At 47.3% G+C, this 16,260-nt stretch overlaps 1 protein-coding gene across 1 annotated transcript in view; it reads left to right on the top strand.

Annotated features, from left to right (window-relative positions):
• Positions 1 to 16,260, top strand: part of GABBR2 (gamma-aminobutyric acid type B receptor subunit 2) — a 352,196-nt gene that overhangs the window by 133,085 nt on the left and 202,851 nt on the right. The window contains exon 3 of the mRNA XM_045042557.1: positions 8,194 to 8,364. Within this exon, the coding sequence (XP_044898492.1) occupies positions 8,194 to 8,364 (171 nt within the window). The remainder of the gene's footprint in view (positions 1 to 8,193; positions 8,365 to 16,260) is intronic.

Below are 16,260 nucleotides of genomic sequence, written 5' to 3'. Positions count from 1 at the left end.
CTTCAAGGAGTCAAAATACCTGAGCTGGAATCCCAGCTTTGCCCCTTATGTGGTCTCAGGCATGTCACTGTACCTCCCTGAGCCTCAGTTGCTCCGTGAAGAACGAAGACAATGATGCCTCCTCTACCTCCCTCACGAATTGTTTTGAGCCCCGCCCCGCCCTGAAGAATATGGCATGGAAGTGAGTGGTGAGAGCCAGGCTGCTATGCACCTCTGAGTGATTCGAAACTAGCACTCATCAACAAAAGGAGAGATGATTGTTCCCCCAGTGGTTCCGGCCCGGGATGTCTGCCTAAAGAGGCCTCCAACCTTAGGGCAGGTCTCCGCACGACACCCCAGCAAGCCTTCCGGGGGACTGGGGCTTCACGAACCCACCCCGATGCCGGGCATTCCTTTCCCCTCGTTAACTCGGGAAATGCTTTGCAACCGCTCTGCATCACATTAATCTCACGGGCATCTGTGGAGAGGCACTTTGTGTCCAGTCTTTCGCCAGGGCTTTGGGTACAGCGGTGACCTGGCGCAGACCTAAAGCAGCCCGGAGTTCCCAACGCACCCAGCCCAGTGCCTTTGTATACATCCTGGCACTGGCCACAAACAGGGTTTTGTCAGAAGCTTCCTGAGAAAGTTGCATTCCATTCATCTCGGCTGAAAGGGACCCGAGATGACAAATACTTCCCTCATTTAATTACAGAAACAGTCAGCAAACCCATGGAAAGAGATTAAACCAAGCAGAGAAAAGAGCAAGCCTCCATCCTATTCTGCCCCCCTTGCTTCTGGCCCCAGTTTCTCACCTAGGATTTAGCAAGGAGGGCCGCTCTTAGATGTACTCTCCACCTGAAAAGGGCCGAATCTCTGCAGGAAAGTTAAAGTCAGAGACCCCAAACCAGGGAAAGAATGAATTGCATTTAGGCAAGAATCCATCAGTGGCTCGGAGTTTAATAAAGATCCTGAAGTTGGGAGGTATGTTTACATTTTTCATCTGGGCTCACATCTGCAGAGAAGTGAGACGCAAAGGCAATTATCTGAATAAATCAGATCAAATGAAATGCATACCCGCATGAAGTGAACAAACTTTTTCATCATTTTCCTCAATTGGAGGAAATTCTTGGGGAGAAAAGCAGAATTGTGTGGTCGCAAGGAACCTTTGAAATCCTTTGTCCATCATTTTCAGAGGTGAGGAAAACAGACGCCTAGAAGAAATGATGCCCTTGTTCTCACGGTCCTAGAGACAGGGTTGAGCCTGGTTTTCCCAGGTCCCTAAAGTGGCCTTGTAGTTGCCTCAGCTTAACGTTGAAGTGACTTGTGGTTCAATGTGCACACCCTAAACTCGCAAAATACTGCGTGCCAGGAGAGAGATGCTGACGACTCTCTCCCCTTCCTACTCTGCTGGGTAAGGTGTGCCCCCAGAACGGAAACTTTCTATGTGTGAGAGACTGGAAACCTTGCCCCCTGTGCTACTGGGTCTCAGAAGAAGGAGCAAGCCTTCAGGTTTGGATCATTGCCTCATCTCACCCGGAACTGGAAGTTCAGAGCCGGTTGAAGAAAGAGAACCAGATGTGAACTTAAAAGACCAGCTTCACAGTTCCTGTATTGACCTTGCACAACTGTATCACCTTTCTCCTTCCTTGGTTTCTCCGGCTGTAAGATGGATGGTGATTCCTACCTCAAAGAACCAAGGGGCTCTAAGACTAACTGACATCCTAGATGTTTGGCAGCTTCGATGATTCTAAAAAAGATGGAGCTAGATTAATAAAATCCCACTAAGCTTTGCCTCCCAGCACTCCGGACACTACCTCGTAAAATAACAATTGTTCTGAAAAATAATGGACTTTTCCCTCTCTCTCCCACAATCTGCGTTAGAGACCCAGGGCTTTGCCAGTCAGAAAATTGGACAGCTACACCTCTACTCACAGTTGCTGATCTTTGAAGCAACCAAGATGCTTTCTTCTCTTCATTTTTATCTATCTTTGTAAATTCAAACAAAGCTATAAATTGCTAGGAAAAGCTGGATAAGGAGAAGACAGGAGGGCATTAGGAATGCACTGCATACTGGGAAGCAGAAACCTCCCAAGTACAGTTTTATGGGCAAGACAGAAAAACCCTGGCAACTGTGCATGATGGAAATTTAATGTACTGTGTTGATCCAGAGTATCTGAAAATTAGGCACTGAGGGCAAAGCTGTCACCTCATTAATGTAGAACAGCAAAAAGTGAGAGCCTCTTGGACACCTAAGACTGTGCTCGAATACTTCTTTTTCAGTTTTCTGGGTAAAATATTCAATTATAATGTAAAAAGACAGAAAACAGGGCCAAGGGCAATCCACATATTATGTTATTTGATAAGCCATGTCTGAAAAGACCTGCCTTGCTTTTGACAATGAGTACACTAGAAACACCTAACATCCAGCCTTTGAAAAAATATTGCAAAAATAATCAAAGTTGCATAATACCCAGAAAAAGCAGAGGAAGAGTCCATCTCTGAAAATGTTCTATTGTAGGATAAAGAAGAAAACTTCCAAAACATACTTGGCATCCTCAATCATATGCAGAAAAAACATGGTCTCCATAAATTAGCCTGAGATAAGATGTCGGGGTGTGATCATACAAAATTCTTGGAAAATGGAAACTCTCAGTAACAAAATAAAAATATATTAGAGACAATAAAGCTTAAAAGTGAGGCTGTTGGAAAGCATATCAACAAACTTGTAGAACAAAGAAGCTGAATGGCTGAATTGTTTATGTACCACATTGTAGTCAAAGGTCTGCAGAGTCAAATAATAATGATGTGCCACCATATCCCAGAAAGATTAGCAAGGAAAGATTGTAGGAAAGCAATAAGATGCTCTTGTGAGACACAGAAGACAAGGACCAGGAGATTATATACTTATTGTATAAACTACATTTAGAGTATATGTAGATTTTTTTTTTCCGAGTTGAAAGACCTGAGTGTATAGATTGGAGGATTCCCTGCGTTTCAGATAAAATCAAGAGTGCCCACACCAAGATCAATCTTGGGAAATATTTTGAATTCTAGGAATAAAGAACAAACATTCTTCAGGGATCCAGGCAGAGGATACCAGATGGCTACAAAGGAACAAGAGTCAAACTAGCCCCAGATTTCTCATCTGTATCACTTTGTAGTTTCAAGGGGGAGAAGTGTAGCCCAAGAATTTTATACCCAGCTAAATTCTACCGTGTGTGTGTCAAGGCAACTGAGGGTCATCCTCAGCAAGTTTTCAACTACTTGCCCTTCTTCATAATATTAAAAGATACTCCAGCAGGTTGAGACAAGAAGCAAGATTAACATATCCAGAATGGAGAAGAGTAGACAGGTAGTCTAAATACCAAAGAGAACATGAGGAAACAAATAGGAAGCATACAAAAAAAGAGTAAGACTGCCAACAGGATGGTAAGTGCAAGGTCAAGAACTTATTACAGCAATAAGCATATATGTTTTTAAATCCATGTGCTCTTTTCAAGAAATATACTTTCAAATAATCTTAACAGAATGCAAATAAAAGGAGGATCAGATCTGTGGCAGGCAAATGCAAGCAGAAATTAAGTAAGGGTTTCAATATTAATATTATACATGATATAAGTCAAAAAGTAATAAAGTGACAGAAAGGTTTGTTTTACCTTGACAAATATTTTAATTCTTAGTTCATGTAATGATGATTAAGTGCCTGTGTTTGGACTAGACAAGGATATACATTGCTGAAAAATAAAGATATAATTGTAATAAACTTTTATGCTGAGAACAACATAAAATCAAAGTATAAAAAGCAAAAACTGTTGAAATACATAGGGAAATTGTCAGAGACGATAGAGAAAAATGTAGTAAGTCTTCTAATCTTTGACAGATCGAGTAAACAGAAATACAAAGCATGTGATAATAAGATACTTTTGTTGATTATATCTGTTATGCATAAGAAGTCTGACAAAGACTTTTATAACTTACAAATTGAGACTGCATTCTCTTTTCCAGCCACCATGGAACTTTTAGAAAAATTGATTGTAGAATAGGCCACAAAGAAAATCTCAATAAATTCCAAAAGCAGACACTAAATATGCCGGATTCTCAAAACAATGCAACAAAACTATAAATGAGAACAAAACTATAAAATCAATTTAAAAGTACTCTCCAAAATAAATCCTTGGTTAGGGATTAGCTCAGAGCCTCAATCATCACAGTCTGTTTAGAAATGAACTTGGTTGTGGGGTGCCTGGGTGGCTCAGTCAGTTAAGCCTCTGACTCTCGGTTTCAGCTCAAGTCATGATCTCATGGTTCATGAGATGGACCCCCGAGTTGGGTGGCACAGAGCCTGTTTGGGATTCTCTCTCTCTCTCCCTCTCTCTCTGCCCTTCCCCCCTCAAAATAAATAAATAACCTTAAAAAAAAAAGAAAGAAAGAAATGAAATGAAATTAACTTGGCTGTGAGATATAAGGCAGGAGAGCCCAGAAAGGTTTGGCATTCCAGTTAGGGCCATAAGAGTGACTATGCCTGGAAGGAAGGCCTAGCCTAGCAAGTACATAGGATGCAAGGGGGAGAAAGAGAGCTGGTATTGGAGTCCTGTAGATCTGGATTGGAGTCCTGCTCCTACCTCTTCCTGGCTATGGTGAATATGTCAACATCTCCCCATTTTTTAGGTTTTAGCCTACTTATTCAACACTAGAGATGTTGAGCTATGTTCATGGTTCTCAACCCTCCCTGGGCATCATAATCACCTGTGAAGAATTTTAATAATATTGGTGCCTAGGCTCTAGGTCCAGAGATTCTGATGCATCTGGTTTGCCATGGGACCAAGGCATCATATTTTTTTTTAAATCTCCCTAAGCGATTCCAATGTACAGCCAATAACACAATTCCAACAACACAATAAAAATATATTGAGAACCCCAGAGCTAGATGACTTCTCAGGTTCCTGCAATTCTGAAATTCAGCAGCGCTACTAGGCATGTGCAGACTTTGCCCATGGAAGAAAGTTTTAGGGGGCTAAAGCCAGAGGAACGGTGATGCAGAGCAATCCAATCAAAGTGTGCATTATCTCAAATGGGGCAGAAAATGCCAGTGCCAGTTAATATTTTGCACCCAACATGATTTAGACCGGGGGCATATATTGTACTCCAAGCCCATTGTAAACACAATGGGCCATTTATTCACTGAACAGTAACCACTGTAATTACCTACAGGGCAAACATACGAGGTTGTTCAAGCAACAATTAATTGTGGACCTGGAATTGATGGGACAATAGTGATAAAGTATCAACCAGAGTGTGATTCAGAAATCACATCAGAAAACCAATATTTCCCAAATTGTGTTAGATAAGCATTTTGGGGGAGGTGATGGCACATATACCACCCCAGGTCCTGAAAGAGTTACTCCCGGATTTTTCTGATAGCTCCTTCTTACACTGGTGACTGTAGGAGGCTTGAAGTGTTGTTTTAATGTTGAGAGAAAAATCACAGACCCTGTGTTTGAGGAGATGATAGAGAACATCTATTTCTGGTGCTCACCCTGGGACCCAAATGTCACCAGCAGGCAGGGGTGCTGCCCTTGTTTGGGTTGTGGGATCCTCTCTGTGAATCTGATAGCAGCCATGGATCCTCTTTTCCGTGAGGAAAAACGTGCATGTCAGTAATGCACACATGACCACACAAGCCTTTTCATAGAGTTTTTGGGGAGCTCACAGACGCCTTGGAACCCCTCTGTATTCTCAATAGGTCGTAGTCCAGCCCCCGTGTGCATACCTCCGGACACAGGGATCTCATTTCTTCCATTGCTGGGCAACTCTGAACGGAAGCCTTCCTCAGTGTGTCCAGTGGAGATCTTCCCCTCTGTATGTTCTCCCTATTTGTTCTTATTCTACCCAGAACTTTTTAAAACTGTCATTCTACACTTGACTTTTACCAGTCTTGGGATGATGTCCCTACACGTACCCTCTAGCTCTAGGGGACAGATGATGGGATATTTCATTCCTACACGTACCCTCTAGCTCTAGGGGACAGATGATGGGATATTTTATGTTCATCTCCAACAGATGGGATGTGTTGAGGTTGCTGGCTGGACGCAAGAGATGCAGGGGTCCTAGGTAGTGGCTGTCTACCCTCTGAGCCAGACCAGGAAAGGACAAAGTCTCCCCTGCACCACTCTGCAAAAGTCTGGCAGGGAGGGGAGAAGGAGTGCTTCCTCAGATAACAGGAGAGACAATAAAAGCACCTTCAGCTGGGGCCTGAGGGCACCGGATGTTATTTCTCTGGATGCTGAAATTGACTCTGGGATGGATTAGGTCTAGAGCTGCTGCGAGGATGGCAAGGGCTCAGGGAGAAAGCAGGTGGTGGCAGGTGAGCTTGCCTTGGTTATGCCTTCTCTGGGCAAAGGATTTACATGAGACAAAAGAAAGAAGGAAGAAGAAGGAAGGGAGGGAGGCTGGTAGGAAGGAAGAGAGGAACAGAGGGAATGGGGGTGTGGTGTGGTGTGGTGAACGACAGACTAAAAGAAACCATGGAAGAATTATTTAATAATCTCGGTGAGGGAAAGGCCTTTCTAAATATGACACAAAACCTGAGGACATTAAAGAGAAAAAATTGATAAATTCAACCACATTTTAAAAAAAAGTCTCTATGTCAGAAGACACTGTAAGAAACATAAAAAGAAAAAGTTCAAACTAGAGGGACATTAGCAACTTCTGTTGCAAAGGGCTAGTTTCATTAGTGTAAAAGATCACTTATGCCAACTGATAAGAAAAAGACTAGAAATCAAATTGGAAAACAGGTAAAGGATGTGAATGGTTTCCAGAAACAAACTGCAAATTGCTCTTGAGCATAGGAAAAGGTACTCAACCTCGCCTCTAATAAGGTAGATGCAAATTAGACGAGCAAGAAGAAACCATGTTTCCACCTTCACACAGCAAAGATCAAAAAGTGTGATAAGTGCCTTCTGTGGGTGAAGCCAGGAGGAAAGGGAGAGCAGAGATCAGAGGAAATGCTATGGAGGAGGTGACATTTAAGCTGGGCCTTGGAGGACAGATAATTAAAATCCAATTTAGCAACTTACTGGCACTTAAAAGAAAGAGAAGGAATAATAAAGGGGAAGATAGACAGATTTGACTACTGAGTGTAAATTAAAACACACACACACACACACACACACACACACACACACACAATGAAAAGCAAACAAACCGGGATATTTGTAGCCATTGCAATAGTCTGAGTTTGGATGCTGTACATATAAAAAAAGTCTTCATTAAATTCAGTAAGAAAAGCATTAGAATACCACTCAAAAATAAGCAAAGGATATGACAAAGTCACTCCTAAAATAGATCATACTACTGGTTAGCGATCCCATGGAAATGGTCTCAACATTATGCATAACCCATGAATGCAATATGATTCATTTTTTTTAGTGATAGATCATTATAAGATTATATAGAGGAATGTTTTATTTCTCTCTGTTGTGATGACTGTGTTGAAATAGGCCCTCTAATTATACCTGGCTAGTGGGTGTGTAAATTGATACAATGGGGGGGGGGGGGATAAGTATTAAATCTTTAAAAGCTCATATCTTTTATCTGGGAAATTTTATATCACAGACTCTATGCAATAGAAATAGCCTAAAATGTGGAGCAAAGATGCTCTGCACAAAGATGCTTGTAGACTAATATGACAATAATGACAAATTACGAACGGTCTAAATGCCCCCAAATTAGAGAATATTCAGTAAATCATGATGTGTTCATATGCTGGAATATTATGCAGCCATTAAAATGTTTGCAAGGAGGTTTTGTTTTGTTTTTTAAACAGGATGGTTTCGATGCTTGTAGGATAATGTTAAGGAGTGGGGCGGAGTTCAATTGTGTATGTAGAATGATCTCAAGAACCTCTTTTTTAAAAAATCACTGTGCGTGGAGAAAGGACCAGAAGGAGATAAAAATGACGGTAATGGTGGTTCGCTGATGAGGGATAAATTATTGGTGCATTTTTTTTCCTTCTTATTTTGCATTTTTGAAACCTTCTCTTCAATTATAATGTGTTACTTTCACAACAAAGGGGCTTAAAAAATGTCTTGCCCCATGTGTTTGTGCCCCACCTCAGGCTTAGGGTCTGGGCTCTATGCCGTTCGGAAAGATCCTGGGCTGGCTCACAGCCGTGAAACCCACCAGTAAAGGTGTTGCCTCTTTTGTGTTTTCCAGCTTTCCTTTGCTGCGACCACGCCTGTTCTAGCTGATAAGAAAAAATACCCTTATTTCTTTCGGACTGTCCCATCGGATAACGCGGTGAATCCAGCCATCCTGAAGCTGCTAAAGCATTACCAGTGGAAGCGAGTGGGCACGCTGACCCAAGATGTGCAGAGGTTCTCCGAGGTAGGTTTGCGGAGAGGGCGCGTTCTCACCTACCTGTTAGCTGTTGTCTTCTCCCGCCAAGGTGCAATATGGCTCAATCAGGGATGGGTGATATCACAGGGCTTGTAAGCACGCTTGCATTAGCAGGATCAGAGCTGTTTTACCACCGACAAAATAGAGCTGGTGGCTGAGCAATTGGTGCACGGCAGAGGTGAAAACCTACATCGAGACAGCTCAGGAGCCCAGCCTTCCCTTTTGTCGTGCCTTTGGGCTAAATCGTGTGATGCATTCCCTTACTGCTCTTGTAGGTTTGCTGTCCTTGTTACTGATGCCGGGTGACCATCTAAAATCATGCTGTGCCCCCAAGAGCGTTTCTACTGTAAGGGGAGTTTGGGCAGGGGCTGGCTTGGAAGGAAGGCTCCAGTGCCACCGTGGATTGGTGGGTTTGTTTGGGGTTTTATTTGGTTGTTTATTTTAATGGCTTACACACACACATCATATGTGGTATTTTAGGGTTTTGTTTTGTTTTGTTGCAAAAGAAAAAAAAGTTGAATATATATAGTAAAAAAAAAAAAAGTAAAAATGTTGCTTTGCCCAATCCCTGTAAATCCTACTTTCTCTCCCAAGGGAACTCCTGCTTTGAGTTTACTGCTCATCTGCCCAGAACTTTTTCAATATACTGTTTAAACCCAAATGACTCCATACTATATATTTTGCTTTTTTCACTTTACTACGGATCTTAGAGAGCTTGATTGACCTCATTCCTATTAATGGGCCATGCTGTTCTGTCAGATGGATAGATGGTAATTTACTGAACGTGTGCAGCTTTCTGATACCACAGCCAGCACCTTCCCGCCCGGGTGGGCATCTCCGTAACAGATTTATAGCAGTGGAATTATTGGATCATTTAAAATATTGTGACAAACTGACCTCCAGGGAGGCTGTTCTGATTTCTAGTCCCAACAGCAGCGTGTGAAAATGCCCATTTCCATGCTTCTTAACTAACGGCGGATATTAGCAAGGGTTTAAAAAGTTTTCCTACTCAGATGTGTGCAAAAGGATCTCTTGCCCTCTTTCCCATTCTCCCTGTAGCTCCTACTTTCCTCTTCTCTCCTGCATGTGCTCTGGACACCCAGAGCGTCCCAGCAAAACATGCTATTCTATATGTGCTTAGCGGCCTGAGAGAAAAAAAAAACTGTGAACTGCATAGGGAGGAAGGGTGTGGGTCGGTGGACCTCCACGGCAGGAGTCAGGGAGGACTCACCCCTGGGTATGTGTCCGGGAAGGTGGGTGCAGAGCAGTGGGAATCACCAGATCTGTTTCCACTGCAGCTTTGTACTTTCTGAGGCTCTGCCCTACCTCTCCGGGGGGGAAGGAGAGCTCCCTCCACGCATTGGCTGTGTGACCTTGGGGAAGTCCCCTCACTTCTCTGAGCTGGGGTTTCCTCCCCTAGAAACACAGGGACAGTAGCCTTCCCTTCAGGTTCTTGCCGACATCAGTCGTAGATTCAAAAGAGCTTTGGAAACTGTAAAGTTCCCACACTGAGAGGGGTGTTTGCAGAGGTGCTTGAAAAGCAGAAGTGTTTGGCCCCACGGTCTGCGGTTATCCAAACAAGGCAGACTTTTCCCAGGCAAAGCTAGTCCTCGTCTTCCCACCTCGCTGTTTCTCGGTCCCTAGGGAGAGGCATAAAGGAGACTTGACCCCCTGCGGGAGTGACTCATTGCCAAAGGCTGCGAAAGCTTTGGCTGCAAGAACGCCTTTTATGCCTTTTATAAGGCAGTGACCAGTGCTCTAAAATGAGTGTCAAACAGGTTGATGGCGAGGGTGGAGATGCCCAGTCCTGTGACCCCATTGACTCCAGACTCTGCAGCGATTTGGAGACATCTGCTTGCTCCCATTGGAGTCTTCGGCTGTCGCAGGTCTGGCTGTCACAGCGTGAGGGACCTTTAGGGACACCTCCCCCAACTCCTCGTCGTATAGAAATGAAAACCGAGACCCAGAAAGGGGAAGGGACAACATTCAGGTTTTCAGAGCACCTCAGAAGTCACAGAAGATTGTTCACAGAAAAGGCAGGACTGAATCCTGGGATCCTGACTCCCAGAGTCAGACTTCCCATTGCTCCTTTCCATCCATAGCTTCCTGTTGGCACGTGAGAACTGCTTGTAACTCTGGAGGTTGGAAATACCCCAAAGCCTTGGTTTAAAGAAAAGAAATTCTTAGTCTCCACTCAGTTGAGTGCTTTATAGATTCCCAAACACTCTCACGGCAGCAGCCCGGTAAGAGACGGGGGTGGATGGTGGGGGGGCAGGGGTTATGTTCCCATTTTCCAAACGAGGAAACTGAGGCTTACAGAGGGCATTTAGCTTCTTCCTCCAGGGCACACGCTGATAAAGGGAATGCTGCCGCCCTGCCCCTCCAACCGTCAGCCATTGCTTTCCTTATTACACTGTCCCTGTCCTCGCTGGGGTCGAGTATTGACAGTTTGGGACCACATCTCCATCCCTACACAGCTGTGTTAGGGCCCTCAGCTGAGGTTTCAGGACATCTCAGTGGGAAACCTCTTTTCTGAGGACAGGATGTTGCTTGGTGGTATTGCTGGCAAGGACCCCTCTCGATTTAAATCTCTCAGGCCAGCTGACTCCTCTGTGTGCCCAAGGGTTTTGGCATCCTTCTCCCGATGTCTGGGCTGCATCGCCGGAGTGCAGGCATGGAGGCTCGCCAGGGGCTAACAGCTTTTCGTGAGTGCGAGGGAAGCTGGATTCCTTTTATGAAATTGGTCGATCAGCAGCGTCAAGCGGTTCTGTTCCCAAGCGGTGCACTGGACGGATGGTCAGGCGAAAGCAGTCGTGAAGTTGGAGGAGGAGTGGAGGAGGGGGAAGCTTAATCCCAGAAGGGCTGAAAGGGGTGCAGGGCTGCGGGCCATCCCACCTAGGGACCAGCTGCTCCTGTGGGCCCCCGCTAGTACGTGGTGCCCAGAGGCGGCCCGGGACTGGGATCAGATGGGCAGGTCTCCAGACCCCGCTTTGCCAGGCAAGGGATGTGGGGCCACAGGCTGTTCACTTCATCTCAGCGAGATCCAGTTCCCTTTGTGTAAAATGGGGATATGTATCCCAATCCCACAGGGACTCAGAGATGACAGAGTCAGGACAAGAATATCAAAGATCTCTGCGTAGTAAATGCTCATTAAATGGACATCCTCTACTCCGCTAATTCCTGGGACAAACTCTAGGAATGCGTCTCCATTCACTCAAAAATATAATAAATGGCCTACTGTGTGCCAGGGTCTGTGATGTGCACAGACCCTGTGCTGTGGAGGGCCAGGGAGTAATGGACACGGCCTCAGGGTCAGTAGGGGTCAGGCCTCCTTCACTGGGTTCTCGACTCTGGCTGCTTATTGGAATCACCCGGGAATTGTTTTTTTTTTTAAGTTGGGTTCCCCTACCCCCTGTCACCACCACAACTTTTAACGGCTTTAATGGGATATAATTTACATACCGTAAAGTTTATCCATTGTTAGTGTATAGTCCAATCATTTGTAGCAAATTTCTGTGGTTATGCAGCCCTTACCACAATTCAGTGTTAGAACACACCGATCACCTCACAAGTTTCCTTGGTGCCCGTTTGTAGTCGGGCCCACCCCCAGTCCCAGGGTCATTTGCTTGCTCGATAGTTTTGCCTGTTCTGGAAATTTCCTATAAGTAGAATTATATAACATGCACTTTTTTTGTGTCTCGCTTCTTGTATCTAGCATAATGTTTTTAAGGTTCATCCACGTAGCATGTTACCAGTGGTTTGTTTCTTCATATAGCTGAGTAGTATTCCCCTGTGTGGCTAGGGCACATTTCAGAATCCTCTGGGGAGCTTTTAAAATCCAGATAACCCTCGTTTAGAATCTGTTCAATCTCCGAGTGATTTCAATGTGCTGTCCACGTTAATATGCGTTTCCCAGTTGTCTCCCTCAGGAAGCCAGGGTGGGAAACGGCGCCCTCTTGTGGTGGGGGCCATTGCTCTCAGAGTGGCCTTGGTCTTCCGGCAGCATGTCAGGCCTCCACTGGGCGGGAGACTGGGTGACTGCGAAGCAGGGTGGAGAAGGTGGAGGGTGGGGCTCTGCCAGGTGGAAGACAAAGGTGGGGGCGGGTGATGAAGATTGAGGGTGCTGCTGAGTGGGTGCTCCACGGGGCTGGGGATGGAGAGGGATGAGCAGACAGATGGCCCGTGGGCTTGGAGGAAGTGGAGCTCTGGAAGTCTCTGGGAAGCTTGGCAGTGTGGGGTGAGGGAGCCAGAAGGATGGGAGGGGCGGTCAGAACTGGAAGAAGGACGGAGGGGCCAGGCCCTGGCTCTGTGTGAACAGCTGAAGTGGGGTGGAGGTGGATGTCACTGGAATTGGGGGCAAGGAGCGGGGAGACCAGAGTGCTGAGTGACATCCACGTGGGCATGGCAGGGACAGGATGGAGGCAGGGCTGAGGGTGGAGTCGGAGGCAGTGAGCAGGGCTGCCTGGGGAACCAGCAGACAGCAGCAGGTATATCTGGGCCTCCCCCGCTTCCAAGTTCCAGGTCCTGTGGTCTACCAGTTTAGGTTCCCAATTCTGTGACCCAACTAGCCAGCTGAGCAGCCTCAGTTTCCCCTTCTGTAAGATAAGGCAGTGGGGCCAGTTGACTTCTATGATCTCTCCTAACTCAAAGAATTTGTGATGAGGGCCTAGGGAGACCTGGTCTTTGACCCTGATCCTGCCACCCTGGGGGTGTGGCCATGAGAATTACTTCACCGCTTTGTGCCTCAATTTCTTCGCCTTGAAAATGGCGATGGTAACAACAGTACCTAAGTCTTAGGGATGGTGAGGATTAACTGTGTTTAGAAACTTAAGGTGCTAATTGAAGTGCCTGGCTCACAAGAAGCACCATGCAAGAGGTGGCTGTTATTTTTATTATCATCTCGAATCTGGCTCCTTAGCCTGTGACTGCCCCCACGCAGGAGCCCAGCTGTGTGGCTGCATGGCTCCCCTTCCTCCCTGCCCTCCAAGCAGGCTCTGAGGCTCCCAGCTCAGTTGCTGGTCGTCAAGTGATCTCAGGACTTCTGGGGCTGACCTTTCCATCCCAGAGACCTCCCCCAAGTGGTGGGATCCTCGAGGCCCTTGATCTGTCCAGCGCCGAAAGGGCACCATCTGTAGAGTTCCTCCTGAAAGCAACAGCCCTTTCAGCCCTCCACAGCCCCGCCTGGCCCCTTGAGGCCTTTCCGGCTTGCTGAGTTACCATCTGCCCCACTAGAGGGGTCTCTGGTCACTTCCTCTAAAGTTACTGCTTTTCATAACAGAGCAGTGGATGACAGGGGCCTCCTGCTTGCATCTAATCCGGGAGCCAGCCTTGTTAGAGTCATCAGCCCTTCTCGGCTGCCCTAAGCAGGAATGAACTTGACATGGCTGGAGAGACCCTTCATGGTCCCCCGAGGCCTCCTCTCAACTCCAGTCTGTTCCCCCTTTGGTGCAGCCGTACCTCCACGTTCCACGTTCTCTCTGCAGGAACGTCCTCCCCCACACCTGGCCATCCTTCCTCCCCAGGCTGGATGACGTGCCTGTGCTGCCTCTGTGCTCCCCGCACCTCCCCCCACCCCAGGCTTCTCTCTGCCCCAGCTCCTTGCACAATGCAGTGTGGTACGCCATCTGCTTCTTCACCCATCACCCACCGCCACTGGCGGAGGAGCCTCTGTGGACAAGAGCCACCCCGACCTTTCTGTCCCTTCACCCTGCATGCCGCCTGACACATGTCTTCAGCAAGGATTTCAGTAAATGTCTCTCTAACCATCGGGCCAGATTCTTGGGGGCAAATGCAGTAATTTCCCCTCTGTTGCCCTCAGTCTGCCTGCACCTAGGATGGTGAGGTGGGGAGGGAGGGGTGCAGAGAGATCCCTGCTCCTAGCCTGAGTCACCGGGGCCAGAGAGAAGAAGGGAGGGGCTGCACGGGCAACAAGTTACAGTCCCACAGACCTCAGCCAGGCCGTTCTGTTGTTTCTCACCTGGGTCTTGTTTTTGGATGGGACGTTGTTTCTTGGCGGAGATTCTTCTAGAGATCTCACTGGGAAGTTCTGGGCCAGCCGCTGGAAACAGCAGTGGCCAGGATCTGCATCATGCTTCTGGGTGACAACGATGTCGGGCACTGGAAATGTATACGTTGTAGTTCGTGTCTGACTTCTTTTTGTCGGCTGTGTCATCCTGGGATGTTCATTCTGAGTGGGCAACATTCAGGTAATCCCAATGGTTCTCGAAGTACAGTCCTGGACCAGAGGCATTAGCGTCATTGTCACCTGGGAACTTGTTAGAAAAACAAATTTGAGGGCTCCACCCGGTCACCCTGAAACAGACCCTTTGGGGTGGCACCCAGTATGCTGGGGTTTCCGAACCCCTATGCTGGAGGAAAGGGCAGCCTTCAACTGAGGTCACTGTGCTCCGAGGTCTACTTTATCTGAGAAAAGGGACAGGCCTGCTGCAAGAACCGAGGCACCTCTCGTCTCTGTCCTTGGCTTCCCTCCAGGCTGCAGGATCACCTGGGCAGCCCACACATCCTCAGACCTTCCATCTCTAGGAGGCAGGAGGGGACTGCTGACAGACCAGATTCTTATCCGAGTGGTCCTAGTGCCCCAGCCTGTGCCCAACTTTCATCTGAAAACTTGCCAATGCTTTTAGGCGATGACTGTCTGCCCCTAGGCAAGAAACGTCCTCTCCTTCTCTGGGCTCTTACCTTCAGCCCTGGGAGAGACCTGGCCTGCGGGCCAGCCAGCAGGGACTGCTCCCTATCTGTCCTGCCCACACCAAAACAGCTGTTCGTAGCAGCCTCTTTGGCATTTGAGGGGACGGGGCGGGGGGGGGGGTCCATTATTTCCCAGGGTGTATGTATATGTGATAGGATTTTTGTACAGTTTTAACAGTTGTGTGTTTTTGCTATTATGTACCAGGGAGGAGAAGATAGCTAGCTCATCAAAACCGCACTTCAGTGAGGTTATTGTTGGGAATGGAAACCTCATTTAAAAAGTGAGGCTGTTCAAAGGAAAAAAACGAAGCCAGTAAGCACAGAGGTGGTGCACTTAGGTGGTGAAATTGCCTCTAAAGGGGTACAGGAGGGACTGAGGTTTGGGAAACACTGGGATGGATGAAGCCCATTCGGCTGCCTGTTCATTTAACACACGGCAGTGGGTGAGGAGTGGAGGGTAGTACTGAAAGTAATGGGCTTTTCTTTGAAGCCCTGGGCCGTGCAGATATTCAGTGGCAGAAATTCAAAGTCAAGGTCAAGGACTGGACCTGAAAACCTTCAGCCTTCTGAGGCTGAAGCTCCATGGGGCAGACTCTAGGGTTCAAATGACACTTGTTCCTTCATGCGTGTGCCCCCAGAGGAAAGTGTAACCCACTAGCAGGTGCTCTGCCGTGTCCATCCCCCCACAGTGGGAAGACCCCCGTGTGGGTGAGAACCATCCACAGTCACGTGTGTGGTTTCCAGTGCTCCTGCCACGCCGGTGGCAGTGTTCTGTGGTGGTGTGCACACATCTGGGAGGCCATTCAGGGGTCTTGCCCAGTGGTGGATGTGGTGACTACGACTTCTGAAGAAAAGGCAGACCTCCAGCCTGGATGCCCTTGGTCTGGCTCAGAGGCTCTGCCCTCGGGAGAAACTTTCCCCGCTCCACTTCAGAACAGGAAGGGGATGGCTGCCCCATCCGTGGTGTGAGAGGAAGACCCCGGGGCCTGCAGGATGCTTCCTCCCTAGCATTCCACGCCAGGTCCCCAGAGCTGAGCATCCTTCCAACACACACAGCCCTACTCTGAAAGGAAAGGAGTTGCCCCGGACCCTGCTTAAAGAGGGCAGGAAGCTTGGCTGTGGGAATGTGGTGCCAACCACCAGGGCTCATCCAGAGCCTGGGTGAGTGCCAGCCTT

Source organism: Felis catus, chromosome D4 (assembly GCF_018350175.1).
Source record: "Felis catus isolate Fca126 chromosome D4, F.catus_Fca126_mat1.0, whole genome shotgun sequence".
Lineage (NCBI taxonomy): Eukaryota > Metazoa > Chordata > Mammalia > Carnivora > Felidae > Felis > Felis catus.
This window is presented reverse-complemented; position numbering and strand designations above follow the sequence as displayed.